Raw genomic sequence first — 16,554 nt, 5'->3', positions numbered from 1 at the left:
GTCCATTTAAGATTTCAAATTTCTATATGCACTATATTGTCAATGCTTTGCTACGGTATTTTCTGTGAGCAGCGAAATATTTATCCAACACAAAGTTTCATCGCTTTTGTAGTATAATGCATTCCACCAAATATTTTGAAGAGGAAAAATATGCATTAATCTGTGGGGTGGGTGTGGCATAACAAGTCCTTTGAGGCTTGTGTTGGTGCTTTAAGCTAAATGCTAATGCTAGCATGTTACCAAGTTCAAAATGGAAATGTAAACATTGGCTAATAAGCACTATACGCAAAGCACAGCTGAAGCTGATGGGAGAGCATTTAGTTTTGCAGGTATTTTGCAGGCGGCGACCTCCGAGTCTGAAAAGTGAAGACAATGCGGAGGTGCATTAAAGTTGCATTCTTTGGGACAGAGGATGTCGTATGCAGTGCAGATTGTAAAGCCCTCTGGGGCAAATTTGTGATTTTTGGCTAAACCAATACATTAAATTGAATTGAATTACATAAGTATTGGACAAATTAGAATTTGGACCTGAAAATGGAGCTAGTTGAAAAGTCAGCAGATCAACAAAGTGATAACTAGTCAAAATGAGGTGGAATATTGTCTCAACAGTTGTTGAGTGTTGGATCACTAAAGTCAGTACAGTTCATCCTTTAGGACGGTGAATATCTGTATAAAATGTTTTGTCAATCCATCTAGTAGATTTCACTAGATGATAAGATATCACCAACACATTTAGGATCATCATCTCAGGACAATGAATGCCAAATTCCATGAAAATCCATCCGAAAGTTGTTGAGGTAACTCAATTGAAAGCAGCGATGATAGGCTACAGAGGAGAATGAAAAATCTGCCTCCCAATGACATTTCCATAAAGAAGGCCCTTACTTTTCACCATTCAAATGAGTGAACAGGCTTACTTATTACTCCTTTAAAAAGAATGGCAGTTCTGCCATATCAGATACTTCAATACGTTTGATTTCTTACGGTTGAGAGCAATTTGCAAAAAGCTGACAGTGGATGGCAATGTTATTTGCATCTTTGACTGAGACAAACTCAAAATCATAACAGTGCTCCCAAGCTTCCTTCCTCTTCCTCTGGGCAGGTTCACACATGCGTGAACGCAACTTCATCCTAACTTAAGCCTTATTGCCACAAAAAACGGTAACGGTAAAGCAGCTTTACTTGGATTAATAACAAAAATACAATTACTGTTTTGGAAAATGTAATCCCTTACACTACTCATTACTGGGGAAAGTGATAATATTCTGCCCAACATAGTTATCATGTATGAAAAGACACAAAAAGAACACCGTCAGCAGACTACTAAGCTAATAATTTAAACAGCATTTGTACAGAATTGATCCATATAAGCGGTTGACCTTTTTTTCAAGTAATTCACACCTATGTGGTGATGCATTGGTATGGTCAGACATGTACAGTATACAGTTTCTCAGCCCCACCTGAGTCCCCAGTCCCAGAAGGATGAGCATGAAGAAGAAGAGCAGTGACCAGAGTGGTGAGATGGGCAGCAGAGTGAGGGCTTCTGGGTAGGCCACGAAGGCCAGGCCCGGGCCGTGGTCGGCCACCTCCGACACGGGGACGTTCAGGTTGTGTGCCATGAAGCCCAGGATGGAGAAAATGACAAAGCCGGCATACACGCTGGTCGCACAGTTGGTTATGCTGATGATGATGCTGTCTCTGTATGAAGAAAAGAACACGTTGGACATTAATTGAACTGCTGGGAGACATTTACAAGTTGAAACCACTGTATCAAGCATTGAGTTACAGTTTTGCCACCCAACTCTGTAAAAAAAAAAATACATGACAATTCAGTCTGACAATTCAGTCCCCATAATCAGTAGGGGTGTAAATCACAAGTTTCATCACGATACGATATATCAATTTTCTGGACAACAATAAGCTATTTGCTGATATCACAAAGTCTGCCACGATACAATTTGCTGCAATTCAGAGACGATATGAGGCAATATCATATGCACATTGAACACAAACAGTTACACTAAAATATAACTTTACAATTTTATTACCGGGCTCTGTGGGGATGAGGTGCGCTTGAATGGAAACTGGTGAAACAGACGTGCGGTGGCATCATCTTAAAGATGATGACATGCATTGATGTTTTCACTTTGCTTCAACAATATTGGATTGTCATTCACTGATTCAATGTATTGATCCAGATCAATTATGTATCTTTCCAAGTTTACAACCCAATTTTAAAACATAACCACACATGATGACTACTGCTAGTATCAATATTTCAGGCATTAGCTAATAATCCACCAACACCTACAAACAAGATGTATTGCAGATGCTCTTTTTTTTTTTCAAAGCGACAAATGGGTGGCAATGAAGGGAAGCTTGAGAGAATAAGTGCTGCAGTTCCACCTGACACAAGGTTGCAGGTGCATACATTATTAACACATAAGTGCATAGCAATTTGATTTGTGTCATGTCTCAAGATAAATGTTCCTTTAAACTATCCAAGGCTGGTTAAGCGCACAGGAGCTGCTGTGACTTTAGTATCAAGGTCTACGAAAATGGCCTTTGCTATTTTCACTAATGGTGCAGTGTTGCTCTATCTAAACCACTATTTGAAGTTCCAGAAGGATGCGATAAAGAAGAAGAAGAGCACCTGAGTTCATGATGGAATTCATAGCAGAGAAAGCTCAGATTCAGTTTGAGATCTCTAACCCTTAACAGATCTGTGATGGGCTGACTTTACCCTCTCTGGGTCAAGATGATTGCAACTGGGATGAAGACGTAGCAGTGTCGAAACATTAATACTGAAGGTTGCAAATCGGCTTTGCTCTGACAAGCACCAGTCTGAGCTGCATGCTGCTGGAGCAACACCCTTTTCTATCTTCAATCTCTCTGACTCAAGACTTTGTTCAGATTTAACAAGGGAGTTATGCGGTTGCACCGTTGCTCTGCTTCCTCACATTTCCCGTCAGGAGTTATCACAGAGGATGCCTTTGATGACTTAGCTGCCCGGTGCCCCTTTCTCGGCTCCTCTTCTGCATGTGCACCGATTGGTGGAGTTGCAGGAGTGCGTAGAGTGACTCCACAGGGACAGGGCTGCAGAACACAAGCTGATTAGGCCGCCGCGCAGCTGTGTGCGCAGATAGCACAACCTCGAGCTGCTGGCGGAGGAACAAATTATATCTTCAGCCCTTCCCCCCCCCCTCCAATGTCCCTTACTCGGTCAGCATGTGTGGACAAGCTCGGGAGAATAAATTACATCTTTTCCTCTACCTATCGCCTCCCATGTCCCCTTTCCCCCCGTCTGAACCATGTGCTCTGCCCCTCACTCGCTCCCTTGGCATTTAAGCACAGTGCAACCAGCCTCTTAACACATTATCGAAAAAACATTATGTCTGTCCCTCTTCCTGTTTTACCTTATTTCGCCTTCTCTTTGTAGACCTATAGCCCTGACTCACTTTCTCTCTCTCGCTGGTTGTCTCTTCCCTCTGTACTGAAACCTCCAGAAGCTTGTGGTTTAGCTCCTCTTCTCTCCTCTTCTCCTACGCCTCAAGCTTCTCTGATTAGTGCAAATATTAGGATGCTGGTCTGTGTTGCTCAAACAGTGCAGCAGCACTGTATCCTGATGCAAAATGAGCATGGTAATATTGACACAGGCAAGCACTCACACTGTAGCTGCTGCAGCCTCATGTTCTTTAGTGCTTTGCAAAATCCAATGGCATATATTCAAACATGGATGATCATCAAGCTGTCTTTGTTTCTGGAAAGCCAACAATGTAAAAGACAGAATACGTAGAACTTTCCTAAAAAGCAACGTAAACTCGTAAAAAAGCAATCCCTCTCATAATCAATTGCGACCCACTAGACGTATGTGGCGATGACTGTATCTGCAGAAACCCTGCTAACTGGGCATCAACCGCTAGAAAAACCAGGTGCCAAATCTTAAGTACGCATTCGAGGACATATTTTGTCACTTTAGGACAAAGCCAGACCAGCTGCCTTTATGCTAAGCTAAGCTAATCGTATTCTAGCTCCAGCCGCACACGTGCGTGAGTGGTATCGATCTTCTCATCTAACTCTCAGCAAGAAGGCAAACAAGCGTATTTCCTAAAATGTTGTACATTTCTTTCAAAGCAGTCTCAAGGCAGCAATGGTTGTTCTTGTTTATCCAACCTGAAACAGTTGTTGTGGAACTTGTTGTAGGAGGCCATGGTAATGAGACCACCCCATGCACAGCCCAGGGAGTAGAAGATCTGTGACGCCGCGTCTCCCCACACCTACAAAACCGAAACCCACATACAGTCAGAAGTAGAACAAAGAACTCATCTTTCCATCTGCCCGTTTATGAGTTTGATGCGAATACCTTTGCATCGAGGACCTTCTGCCACTGTGGAGTCAGGTAGTACTTGATGCCGTTGATGGCTCCGTCCAGGGTGATGCCGCGGATGAACAGGATGGTCAGAACGACATAGGGGAATGTGGCTGTGAAGTACACCACCTGCACACACACACACACACACACACACACACACACACACACACACACACACACACACACACAGATAATCAGACCATGTGGTGAAATCAGTTGGAAGTAGTTATCTTCCTTAGCAAAACCTACCAAGAATGCCCGTAAGAAATGCGTAATGCAATGTAATGAAAATAGACTGACTGCAGGAATATTATGTCTGTTTTCGCATGTGGTCAAGCCTTGATGTCTATGTATGAGTATTATTATGAGGGTGTGAGAGACTGACCTTTCCAGAGGATTTAACGCCCTTGATGAGACAGAGGAAGACAACAAACCAGGAAATAGCCAGGCAGCCTAGGATAGGGAGACGAACCTCTCCAAAGTTCCCGATATCATCGGAGATGTTCAACACATAGTGTCTGAGAAAGAAAGAGATTCACATGTTTCATTATTTGACATTTACAGGTCTTTGAACATAAGTTGTTGCTTTACTTTTTCATGAGAAATTTTCATAGCAAACATTTAAAAAATCAACATAAGCCCTTAATGACTAAGCTAAGCAAACATGACTTCAGCAGGCAGAAGACACTAATTAGGGGTCCAAGCAAAGCGAAAGCTGCTTTTCTTTCTTATTTTTCCTCCTCTAAAAGTGTTTGTGAAGCCAAAAATGCAAGCCAAAATTGGCAGCTGGGTTGCAAATTGTAGTTACTGCTCAGGCACATAAAGTGACACTCATTGACCTCCAGGTGGTGCTGTAACGATCAAGTTTAAGTTTCTACGATTAGCTCGAGAACGGCGTGGCATAGTGTCAAAATTCTTGTGGCATTTTAGTCTCTCCGTTCAACTGCACCTCTGCTCCAATGGTCTTCTGCTCTAAACATTTTGCAACTTTTTCTCAATTTTTTCTCAAATACCTGTATCAATTTCCAAAGAGTTTTAAGTTAGGACAGACAAGTTCAAGAGCTCGTTCTCAATCAGCAAAGACCTCGATCACATCATTTGTCTTTGCTCAAGGCAATGCATGTGATACTTAAAGCTATGACCAAAGACATTCACGGGGCTACGTTCTTTTTTGAAATATTGTCATTTATTTTTTCTGACCCGTATTGCTCCATTACTAACCAGGAATTAAAGACAAAAAGCAATGAATACGTGGGATCCAGACAGGGACATTAACAAAAATGAGGCTCTAGTTCTAAATGACAGTATTAATATGCTGAGGATAATCATTATATCTTCATGCTTCTACAACCTAAGCATCTTCTCATCTGCCTGATGAACGATTGCAGTATTGCCAGCACAAAGAGAGAAAGAAAGATGAATACATGCCTCGACAATATGGCTAATTAACATAGATGGAGCGATGTTGTACGGGTTTGCTGTCATCAGGATTAGAGTTTATTACAGACCAATTTGAACTTTTATGGTCTCAGTGGTAATGACTAAACCGTTATATATCAACTGCTAATATAAAGTAAACTTTAGTCTGTGGTAAGTGCCACAGACAATAAAGTGTTAACCAGGATTAGCCAAACAAACATTCCTCCTAGTGCCACTTGTTTAATCCAAACCAAAAAAAAAAACAAGTTCATTAAAAAAGATGCTCTCTTTCTGCACATTTGTGATTTTCTTTAACATCAATACAAACTAACGAGAGCGGTGCCATAACATTGGTTTTGCCCTGTGCTTAAAATGTACTTTGCTTTGTGCAAAGGTGGAAGAAAAGGTGCATTGAGGAATGACAGCATGAGGCACAGTCGCGGCATTTTGATGAAGACCGGCTCTTCAGAATTTATAGTAGACCTGTGCAGAAACTAACAAATAATACTGAATAAAACACCTGTATTAAATTTGTAGGCAAAGCTGAAAGCAACAGGATGGATTGCACATGATGATACGCTGCTTGGGACGTTGATAAAGTCATGTGCGACCAACACCAGGCTGCTGTAAAAAAAACAACAACAAAACATCTGTACTTCTGGTACATTAAACCGTTGCTCTGTACTCACAACCTGAGACAGTTTCAAATCTGAGGCGATTCAAGTCTCATTCCTGTCACTCTCTCTGTCACTCTCTCTGTCACTCTCTCTCTCATCCAGATGTGTAATGTATTGTAACATAATCGATCACCACCTCTCACTGATGTATATTTCACTTCGCCAAAACCTTTTCCACACAGCTGCACCGACTCTATACGAGCTTGAATTGCAGGTGCACTAGGAAACACCCTCGTTGACTTTCCACACATGACCTTGCACTTAACGCTGATTGATGAGGTACTGCATCATTAAAACAGAGCTGTCCCAAAGACAGACCATCGTAAAACTGGACGCCCTCCTGCGTGTCCCTCACTATGACGCCGTCCCACACTACTCAGAACGCTGCCAGTCAAATCTAGTCCAAATATTTGATTTCTTTCTGCAAATGTTTGTGGCAAGCTTATCTCACAGGGACAAGACATTTTGACCTCTGTGTCAAGTACGATAGCGCTGCAAAACTGGGTCCAAAGAGGTTACTTGCATAACGTGGCCAAAAAAAAGCACGGTACCATACTTATCCTTGCTCAGTTAAAACTATGACGAGGATACTTGTTTCACTATATTCCTGCATCTTGGGTTCGGTGATCAATTATTAATGAATTACATATTGTTGATGTACTTCAGAGACTTACTTCCAGTACTCCTCACTGGGGCTGGTCCTCTTGGTGCGGTTGACCACCTCGGCCACCCCGGCCACCAGGCTCGTGGTAGCGTTAGCGAAGCTAGCGTTGAGCTTATAGCCGCCGGGGCCCACCACCCCGCTGCAGTCCGGTGTGTTCCAGGGGTTGTTGCAGTAGGTCCACGGCAGCAAGTTAGTCATGGACATGAAGAAGTAGTAGAAGGCAATGCAGATGACCACGTTGTAGTAGATCCCGATGTAGGTGGACACCACCATCATGCCATAGCCCACGCCTGGAGGGAGAAGGGGACAGGACAGGAGAACAGCAGAACTTGAATTTGAGGCAAATGATTGGCTTCTACATGATGGGTCATGCTGCATCCTCAGGATATAAGTGCTAAGCTAGACTAAGTTGAACTCTGAGCCTTTTGGTCAACATATACAGTTGTGGTCAAAAGTTTACATACACTTGTAAAGAACATAATGTCATGGCTCTCTTGAGTTTCCAGTTATTTCTACAACTCTGATTTTTCTCTGATAGAGTGATTGGAACAGATACTTCTTTGTCACAAAAAACATTCATGAAGTTTGGTTCTTTCATGACTTTATTATGGGTTAACAGAAAAAGTGACAAAATCTGCTGGGTCAAAAATATACATACAGCAACATGAATTAGCAATTTTGGTGACTTAGAAAGTTGTGTCAATGAAATGAGCTTCATAGCATGGCCTCTTAACTTCTTGTGAGTGATTATGAGTGACTACAACTGGTGACTTCTCTGAGGCCATTTAAATAGGGCTCATTGGATACAAACGCCCACAAACGCTACAATGGGAAAGTCAAAGGAGCTCAGCATGGATCTGAAAAAGCCAATCATTGACTTGAACAAGTCAGGAAAGTCACTTGGAGCCATTTCAAAGCAGCTGCAGGTCCCAAGAGCAACAGTGCAAACAAGTGTTTGTAAGTATAAAGTGCATGGCACTGTTTTGTCACTGCCACGATCAGGAAGAAAACGCAAGCTATCACCTGCTGCTGAGAGAAAATTGGTCAGGAGGGTGAAGAGTCAACCGAGAACCACCAAAAAGCAGATCTGCCAAGAATTAGAAGCTGCTGGAACACAGGTGTCAGTGTCCACAGTCAAGCGTGTTTTGCATCTCCATGGACTGAGAGGCTGCCGTGCAAGAAGGAAGCCCTTGCTCCAAAAGCGGCACCTTAAGGCTCGACTGAAGTTTGCTGCTGATCACATGGACAAAGATAAGACCTTCTGGAGGAAAGTTCTGTGGTCAGACGAAACAAAAATCGAGCTGTTTGGCCACAATGCCCAGCAATATGTTTGGAGGAGAAAAGGTGAGGCCTTTAACCCCAAGAACACCATGCCTACCGTCAAGCACGGTGGTGGTAGTATTATGCTGTGGGGCTGTTTTGCTGCCAATGGAACTGGTGCTTTACAGAGAGTAAATGGGATAATGAAGAAGGAGGATTACCTTCAAATTCTTCAAGATAACCTAAAATCATCAGCCCGAAGGTTGGGTCTTGGGCGCAGTTGGGTGTTCCAACAGGACAATGACCCCAAACACACATCAAAAGTGGTAATGGAATGGCTAAATCAGGCTAGAATTAGGGTTTTAGAATGGCCTTCCCAAAGTCCTGACTTAAAATCCCATTGAGAACATGTGGACAATGCTGAAGAAACAAGTCCATGTCAGAAAGCCATCAAATTTAACTGAACTGCACCAATTCTGTCAAGAGGAGTGGTCAAAGATTCAACGAGAAGCTTGCCAGAAGCTTGTGGATGGCTACCAAAAGCGCGTAATTGAAGTGAAAATGGCCAAGGGACATGTAACCAAATATTAGCACTGCTGTATGTATATTTTTGACCCAGCAGATTTGATCACTTTTTCTGTTAACCCATAATAAAGTCATGAAAGAACCAAACTTCATGAATGTTTTTTGTGACAAAGAAGTATCTGTTCCAATCACTCTATCAGAGAAAAATCAGAGTTGTAGAAATAACTGGAAACTCAAGAGAGCCATGACATTATGTTCTTTACAAGTGTATGTAAACTTTTGACCACAACTGTATGTTACATTTCACAATAATTTGTAAGTTTGTCAACACACAAGCGATATCTAGTTGGGAAGATGTTCACCGTCCTAACTCCTAACTCTTAACCTTAACACGAACCAAAGACCTCAAATAAGAGGCTCCATGATGTCATTTTGTAGAAAAAATGTTATCCCCAAAAATGTATGTATTTATGGGATTTATGCAAGTCCACAAACACATTGGCACTAACCTTTGAACATAGGGCTGATCTTCCATACTCCAAGACACCCCAGGCTGGCGAACTGACCAAAGGACAGCTCGAGGAAGAAGAGAGGAATGCCGCAGAACACCAGCATAATGAAGTACGGCAACATGAAGGCACCTGGATGGGGGGGGAGCCAATAGGACAGGCACTCAGTGATGGTCATGTTCCCTGCTCTGGGAGGACAGGAAGTTGCATATGAACAGCATTAAGACACACAGTGAGCCATGCAAGAGGACAGAAAATTACATTCTAAGATAACTAATTTGTGTATATGTAATTATTACCGTTGAGGTGAGGACAGTTTGGTTTTTGTGTGTTGGCTGACATATCTGGCTAGGAATGAAAAGATTCTACCTCTAACTACAAGGTACGTGTAGGCAAGACGAACACCGTCAAAAAACTTTGGTGCAATTGGAAACGTTCAAAATATATCGTAATGAAGTCATATACACACAACAAATGCATGTAAAAACAAAACTTGAATGACATTTGTAATCCGCAAAAAAAAGAAAACATTTAAAAAAAAGAAAAGAAAACATTTAAAAAAAGAAAACATAGACCTCATCTGTCAAAGCGACCTCCCCTGGGTGAGCAGAGAGGTAACTGCATGTGCAGCTGAGTCTGTTCCACGGTGCAGCAACTCTCTGGTGGTTCAGACTGAACCAGAAACCAGACAGTCATCTATAGGGAGCGTGTGTGTGTGTGTGTGTGTGTGTGTGTGTGTGTGTGTGCTTTCGTATGAACGTCCGCATGCGACCTGGGTCGGTGTAACCAGCTGATACTGTACAATACCAAAACCTTATCGTTGTCGTCGAGTTGCCGGTTAAAGCTCAGCTCTCCTGCTCGCTCCGCCCCATTTGCAGCTCTGTGTGAGCTAATGTACGACCTACATATCCCGCGTGCTTGTATGGGAGTGTTAGGTCCTCCACATGCATAACACTAATCCAAACATTTGTGGCATAAACATATGAACTGAAGTGGGAAAGGTCACTGAGTTACGGGACATTGACCAAACTCTGACTTTCGCCACACTTTTCTGGTAAATTTTCTATCTAGAAAACATTTTTAGTCCAGTTTTTTAGGATGCATTTGAGTTGAAGGCAGAAAGAGTTCGATGAAGTTTGTTCTCATCATGTTCTTACGCGTTGAAAGCCGAGGCTGCAGAGCGAAAAGCGGCATGTCAGCGGAGGCAGCAAGAAGCAGCTGGATCCGTTCTGTGCACTCAGACGCATTTCGACAGCATTCACACCCCAATTAACAATCATGTAGTTACACAAAACTAGGTTTGATGCTTGTAAGGATGCATTGGATTGAAGTAAGTGCGCTAATACGGAATATGGTTGATACATCCGATCTGTTTAGCGATGTAAATTGGGAAGATTATATTATACTTTACAAACTATCCCTTTAAATTGTCATATTTAAAGTTACAGCTGCTAATGCCGCTGTGACCTCCAGTTTACATCGTGTATTGCTTTTTCACAGCGGAACAGATGTTTTCCTAGCGACCGTTTTTTTTCTAGCTGAGACATTCCTTGATCTTTAATGGAGTGACCTGATTTAACAAATCACTCGTTTGAATTCAGTCAGTTGTTGTAATGAATCAAGTATATTACACACAAACTTTACTTTACAAATAGCTGGTGCAACCCTGTAGCTGTGCTCTATTTCTCTATTTCCTATCCTATATATTCTACCATTCTAGAGCTGTTGGGAGTCAACCAAAACATTATTTGATTCTGTGGTCGTGAATTGAAGAACTTCTTCTATGAACGTATTATGTACCGTATGATTTTTGTAAATGTGCATTTATATTGCACTCTGCTGCATTTATGCGGCGTTTCGCTGGCCAGCAAAAATAAAGTCCTCCACTAATAACTCGGTAGAAATGAACTGGGCTCTACGTTGACGTGCATACCTCCTCCGTTTCTGTAGCAGAGGTAGGGAAACCTCCAGACATTGCCCAGGCCCACGGCATAGCCAACACTGGTGAGGACAAACTCGATCTGGTTGCCCCAGTTCCCTCTCCGGGAGTTTTCATCCTTCTTCACTGGCTCTCCTGGAACTGCTCCGTTCTACAACAACAAAGACAAGGAGAGAGACAAGAGGGTGACTTCGGGTGGCAGGGGAAGCGAATGCGATTTTGAGATAACAGCCTCAGCGGCGGGTCCAGTGACTGCACTGGGCATGATAAAACACACCTATTTTACCAAATCAGAAGTGGATGCTGCGTCAGAGAAGAGCATCCTGAAAGGCCTCGTTTGCCCTATTTGGCTGTATTCAAAGTTGTGTTTTTATCTGTATCACGCAACAAGGGTGAATAATTAACATATTCGCACGCGGAGTGGAATTACCCGTGTGCCACGCTCACACTCACATTTATTGAATCATTTCTGTAACATACTATCTCCTCTACCCCCAAAGTCTGGCATAAGGTGGGCCCGCTGGAGCAGACGGGATGCAAAGTGAAATCTGCGCCTTAAGAACAGCCGATAAGCATTTGGTCTTGTCGTCCTGATTCCGAGCTTCTCTTCTCCTCTCCTCCCTCCCTCCATCACTCCATCTGCTGGCATCAGATGGTCCCTCTCTCCTGACCTCCTTCCTAACCTCAGCTGGGTCTGTCTGTCTGTCTGTCGGTTTTTTTGCGGGCGCACGTGAAGTCACTTGTGCTCTAGTGGATAAAAAAAATAGACACTGCTAATCTCGGTACACTCTTTCACTTGTAGGGATGAGTAAAGACGGATCTTGGTTCAGTCATTAACAAACTAAAATGATGTAATGACCCTGGTTATTTCACATATTTGCTTCCACTCTGTGTGAAATGATCCGACCGTGGCGTCGCCAAATTAAAATGGCAGAGGAGAAAACAAAAGAAAAGATATTTACGTGGAGTTAATCTTTCATGTGACCAAGGGCGAAAGAGCTCTATCCTCGATTTTTGAAGAGGTGGTTATGCTGCATAACAGGAAAAACGGTTTAAAAATATCCAGTTAAAGCCAAAATTGAGGAAATATATGCATATAAATCAAAAGTTTGGCCCTGAATCACACGATACATCTTGTTTATCTGGAAGCCAACGATCATTAGTTGAGAACTGGTATTCTCCTGTGTGATTAGGCTAAAGTGAAAAGTCCCAATTTCTTTTGTACCGTACACACTATGATGATTCAATAGTTACTCTTCCATGAAATGCTGCAACAAATCCCTGAAACATTCTGTAATACAGATGGTTGAATAATTGGCTTGCAAGCTTTACAAGGAAGGCAAGATAGACTATTTAATTAGTATTTACTCAGATGTTTCCAGTATTTATTTAATACATTTTATTGAGTGGTTTAATAATTTTGTTGTAAACAATGAAGGACTGGAGATCAGATTTTGAAAATGTAGACGCAGCACTCTGGTTCTGGCTTATATGAACTGATGGTGTCTATGCGGGCTAGGCACAGCTGTGTGCATAGCACAATAATAAAACCTTCATTCACTCATTCATGCTGCCCATGTTATCTGCGTAGAGCAGAGCCTGATTTTCAGAGGCTCAATGAATGAACAACCAGACAAAACTGTGAATGCTGGTCATAATAACGGTCTCCATATTTGCAGCAAACGAGTCATTTTGTTGTAAAAAACAAACAAAAAAACAAACCCAGCTTTATTTGTGACCAAGATGTAGCAGCGGAGTTTGTATAAAAACAATAAAGTGACAATTATGTTTTGTTCTAATTCTGTAAAATCGCCGCAGGACACCCAATTCCTGTTGGATAGCTTGTTGCTCAGACACAAACTCACATCACTGCTGAAGGAACGCACCGCTTCCAACTCAGAGCCAGATCTTGTTCCTCAGCAAAAAGTGTCAACATAAAAAAAATACACAACAACCTCCAAAATTTGACCCCCCGGTGCTGTAGTGGACTAATGACAGAGAGAAAGAACATCGGACAGCAAAAACAGCAACAACCACATAGAACAAACAAAGCTCCATAGTTTGTCTTTGAGTCTGGCTGTGTTTGCATGTAAAGAGGGAAAAACACAGTACTTTTTTATTTGTGCTGGAGTGGGGGCTGCTGGTGGGACGGACAAGAAGATCAGCAAACACAAAGTGTTGTTGGCCGGGGGGGGGGGGGGGGGGGGGGGGGTGCTCAGGCCACGGTCACAGCAGTGTGCGAGCAGAAAAACCCCATCCATCGCAGCAGGGTTCGCGCATTGTGACATCTTCGTCCGGGGTCGACTTTGGAATGGAAAAGGAGCGGCCGGGGACACGCAGGGACCCAGTGCAGCTGTGTGTGTTCTCGTTGCGCCCAATGCATCGGCCGTATGTCTTGTACGTCTGACTCTATCAAAGGCCAGGTGTGCGGCTTATACGCACGCGTGAACGCACAGGTTGACAGCCGAGCTCGGCTCTACGCCGCTGACAAACAGAAAAGGAGAGGAAACGCGGGGAATGGCAATGACCCCTGAACCTTTGGTGCACACTCTCTAAAAGTGACGAATTCGAGACAGGCACACAGTTTAACAGTTTGAATTCAGTGGCAAAGTGAGTGAGTTCAAAAGTAGAGGGCATGTGTAGAGGTTGTTTTTGTATTCTGAAAACCAGGCCCTGTGTTGTTGCAGTGTACCTCATACAGACACAATAATTAGTATCAAAACGTGCATCTATTCAGCCTCATAATTGAACAATTATAAATAATCATGAATTATAACTTCTGCTATTTTGGCCACATTGAATGTGGAGGACTTGACCCCCTTCCTTTATGCTGTCGTTGGCATTATTGTAAGAAATCTGTGGCCGTTGGAAAGCTCTGATGAGGTGGTCTATACTCTGATGCATATGTTTCACCGCATTAATTGATGCACATTTACAAGTCACCAGTAAAGGCACCATGAAATGTTCATGTGCGTGGATTCAAAGCCCAGCATATAACGGCAACAACGAGACAATTCCACCTTAAAACACAGCTCAAAGCCTTTCAAAGGGATATTATTGGATATAATATTGATAATATTGTTATCATGGTGATGATCTTACATCTAATTGTTGTAACAGATTGGAGCAGACAGTATCCAGTGGATCTGACACTGATCTACTTAAGCTGATCAGGTAATGACCAGATGGGACCAGTGACATTAGAGCGGCCACTATTTTGAAAATCGATGGATGACTTTAGTAATCTGTCAAAATACATACAGTAAAATGTATAAAACATTCATTGAGTCATTACAGACAGTTTTGGTAGCAGAGAAATGATCCCTGTTCATTTATCACTGTATGCCAGGTACTGGGCTGTTACTCATACCAAGAACAAGGTATCAGACTCGGTATCGTGAGAGATTAAGTCGGGTCTAGACATCAATATTTTCCACCATAAAATATGACCAATAAACCAGACACTTTCCTAAATAAATACACCAAAAAAAGTCAGACAGACAAACACCCCTGTGTCCTTTCCAGGTTGCTTGTATGCATCAAAGCAAAGGACGCCAACAGACTTTTAAAGAAGACTGGGTGTGTCATTGGAGGACAGAATGCTGGTGATGTGAGACAGTTCCTCTGCACATCCGGTGCACCAGAGCACTTTGCTCTATTACCATTCTGTTATTATTCTATAATTATTTATCACCTTACCACACTAGCACTTTTATTTACAACCTAACTAACTTATCCATTCAGTCTTTCTGGTTATTCATGCTTATTTATTTTTGTTACATTTTTTGCTGTGTTCAAAACACCTGTTGTCGTTTTATTGTATCTGGCTGCAATGAAAATCTAATTTCCCTCCGGGGATTAATAAAGTAATTTATCTACCTTCACTGCTAAGAATTGACATTGTGACAGGAACTGTGATTTCCTCTGCTTAAACACCAAATAACCAAATAGATTCTTTGGGCACACTTTTCTGTTTCTCATTATATTGGTGCTATCAGACTCGGTATTGTGAGAGATTAAGTCGGGTCTAGACATCAATATTTTCCACCATAAAATATGACCAATAAACCAGATACTTTCCTAAATAAATACACCAAAAAGAAAAAAGTTTTACTGTACATTAGGTGCAAAATCAAAAACAGCCTTAAAAAACAAAAGCTGTGCGGAACAATTTCTCCGCCAACAGCGTCCTCGGTGGACAAGAATGCAGCGCAGCTCTTGTATTTGCTTGTGTTACCGCTGTTGATCCATCCAGCTACAGGTAAGAGTACGACCCACACGTTCACACACTCTCCGTAGGTCGTGGTCTGCTGTTATGGCAAAAGTTGTGTTTGTCATGACATCCCTCTCTCCCTTGACTGACCCCGATGTCTGCCTCTCTCCGCCCAGGTGCTGTAGCCTGTGGTGTTGGCTCCCAGGAGCCCCCAGGTCAGTCAGACAGACAGACACCCCTCTCCCCTCTCTCCATATCCCTCCATTTCTATGTCACATGCTTCTCTGGGACCATCTGGGCTTTATATAAGACCACACATGCTGCCCCCCCCCCCCCCCCCCCCCATCTCTCCTTCGATTTAACTTTTTTCTCTTTCCAGGGTCTCATTCGAGTCACAGCACTCACTTTGCCCGACAATGATGGAATCAACAAAAGAACCCGGCTGTTGTTGATTTGTTGTTTTGTATTTGTGCGTTGAGAGGATTTGGTAATCTGGGTTTCAAAGTGATTTACGGGTACCGCTTAGAGGCACCTCTGGCATCGATTGGTGAAACGGCAAAAACCAAAAGACAATTTAGTCGGGTTTTCAGGTCCCTTGGTGTTTCGGTCGAAATGCTTCCTGTTTTGACAGTCGACCACAGACACATTCATGCAGAAGGATGCCTGCCAGCGCAGAACTGGTTAATGTGGTAACACCCAGATTTAACTGCATATCAAATGATTGAAAGAACACTAAATATTGACCTTCTAATTAAAGGTTGTGTGGATTAGATGTGGTCCAAAACATTCAACAGCCTCTTGCCTGCGGTCCTTTCCAGGTTACTAATTCTGTTTGTATTGTTCCTCCTGTCCATAGCAAAATAATTAGATAGGAACTGTGGTTTGCTCTGCTCAAACACCAAATAACCAAGAAGATTCTTTGGGCACACTTTTCTGTTTCTCATTATATCGGTGCTATCAGTGCTTGAAGTGGTAA

The 16,554-nt window shown here is 42.6% G+C and overlaps 1 protein-coding gene across 5 annotated transcripts in view; it reads right to left on the bottom strand.

The window, feature by feature from the left end:
• Positions 1-16,554, bottom strand: part of slc6a9 (solute carrier family 6 member 9) — a 74,724-nt gene that overhangs the window by 10,261 nt on the left and 47,909 nt on the right. For all 5 annotated transcript variants that reach the window (XM_068737883.1, XM_068737880.1, XM_068737881.1 and 2 more), the window contains 7 exons: positions 11,360-11,516; positions 9,427-9,558; positions 7,143-7,422; positions 4,758-4,890; positions 4,364-4,498; positions 4,174-4,277; positions 1,461-1,698 (listed from right to left, as the gene is read on the bottom strand). In XM_068737883.1, coding sequence (XP_068593984.1) covers positions 1,461-1,698; positions 4,174-4,277; positions 4,364-4,498; positions 4,758-4,890; positions 7,143-7,422; positions 9,427-9,558; positions 11,360-11,516 — 1,179 coding nt within the window. The remainder of the gene's footprint in view (positions 1-1,460; positions 1,699-4,173; positions 4,278-4,363; positions 4,499-4,757; positions 4,891-7,142; positions 7,423-9,426; positions 9,559-11,359; positions 11,517-16,554) is intronic.

Source organism: Cebidichthys violaceus, unplaced genomic scaffold (assembly GCF_023349555.1).
Source record: "Cebidichthys violaceus isolate CVI_PGR_0920_01 unplaced genomic scaffold, fCebVio1.0.p SCAF_8, whole genome shotgun sequence".
NCBI lineage: Eukaryota > Metazoa > Chordata > Actinopteri > Perciformes > Stichaeidae > Cebidichthys > Cebidichthys violaceus.
The sequence above is the reverse complement of the archived record's forward strand: the minus strand, read 5'-3'. Positions and strand labels throughout refer to the sequence as shown.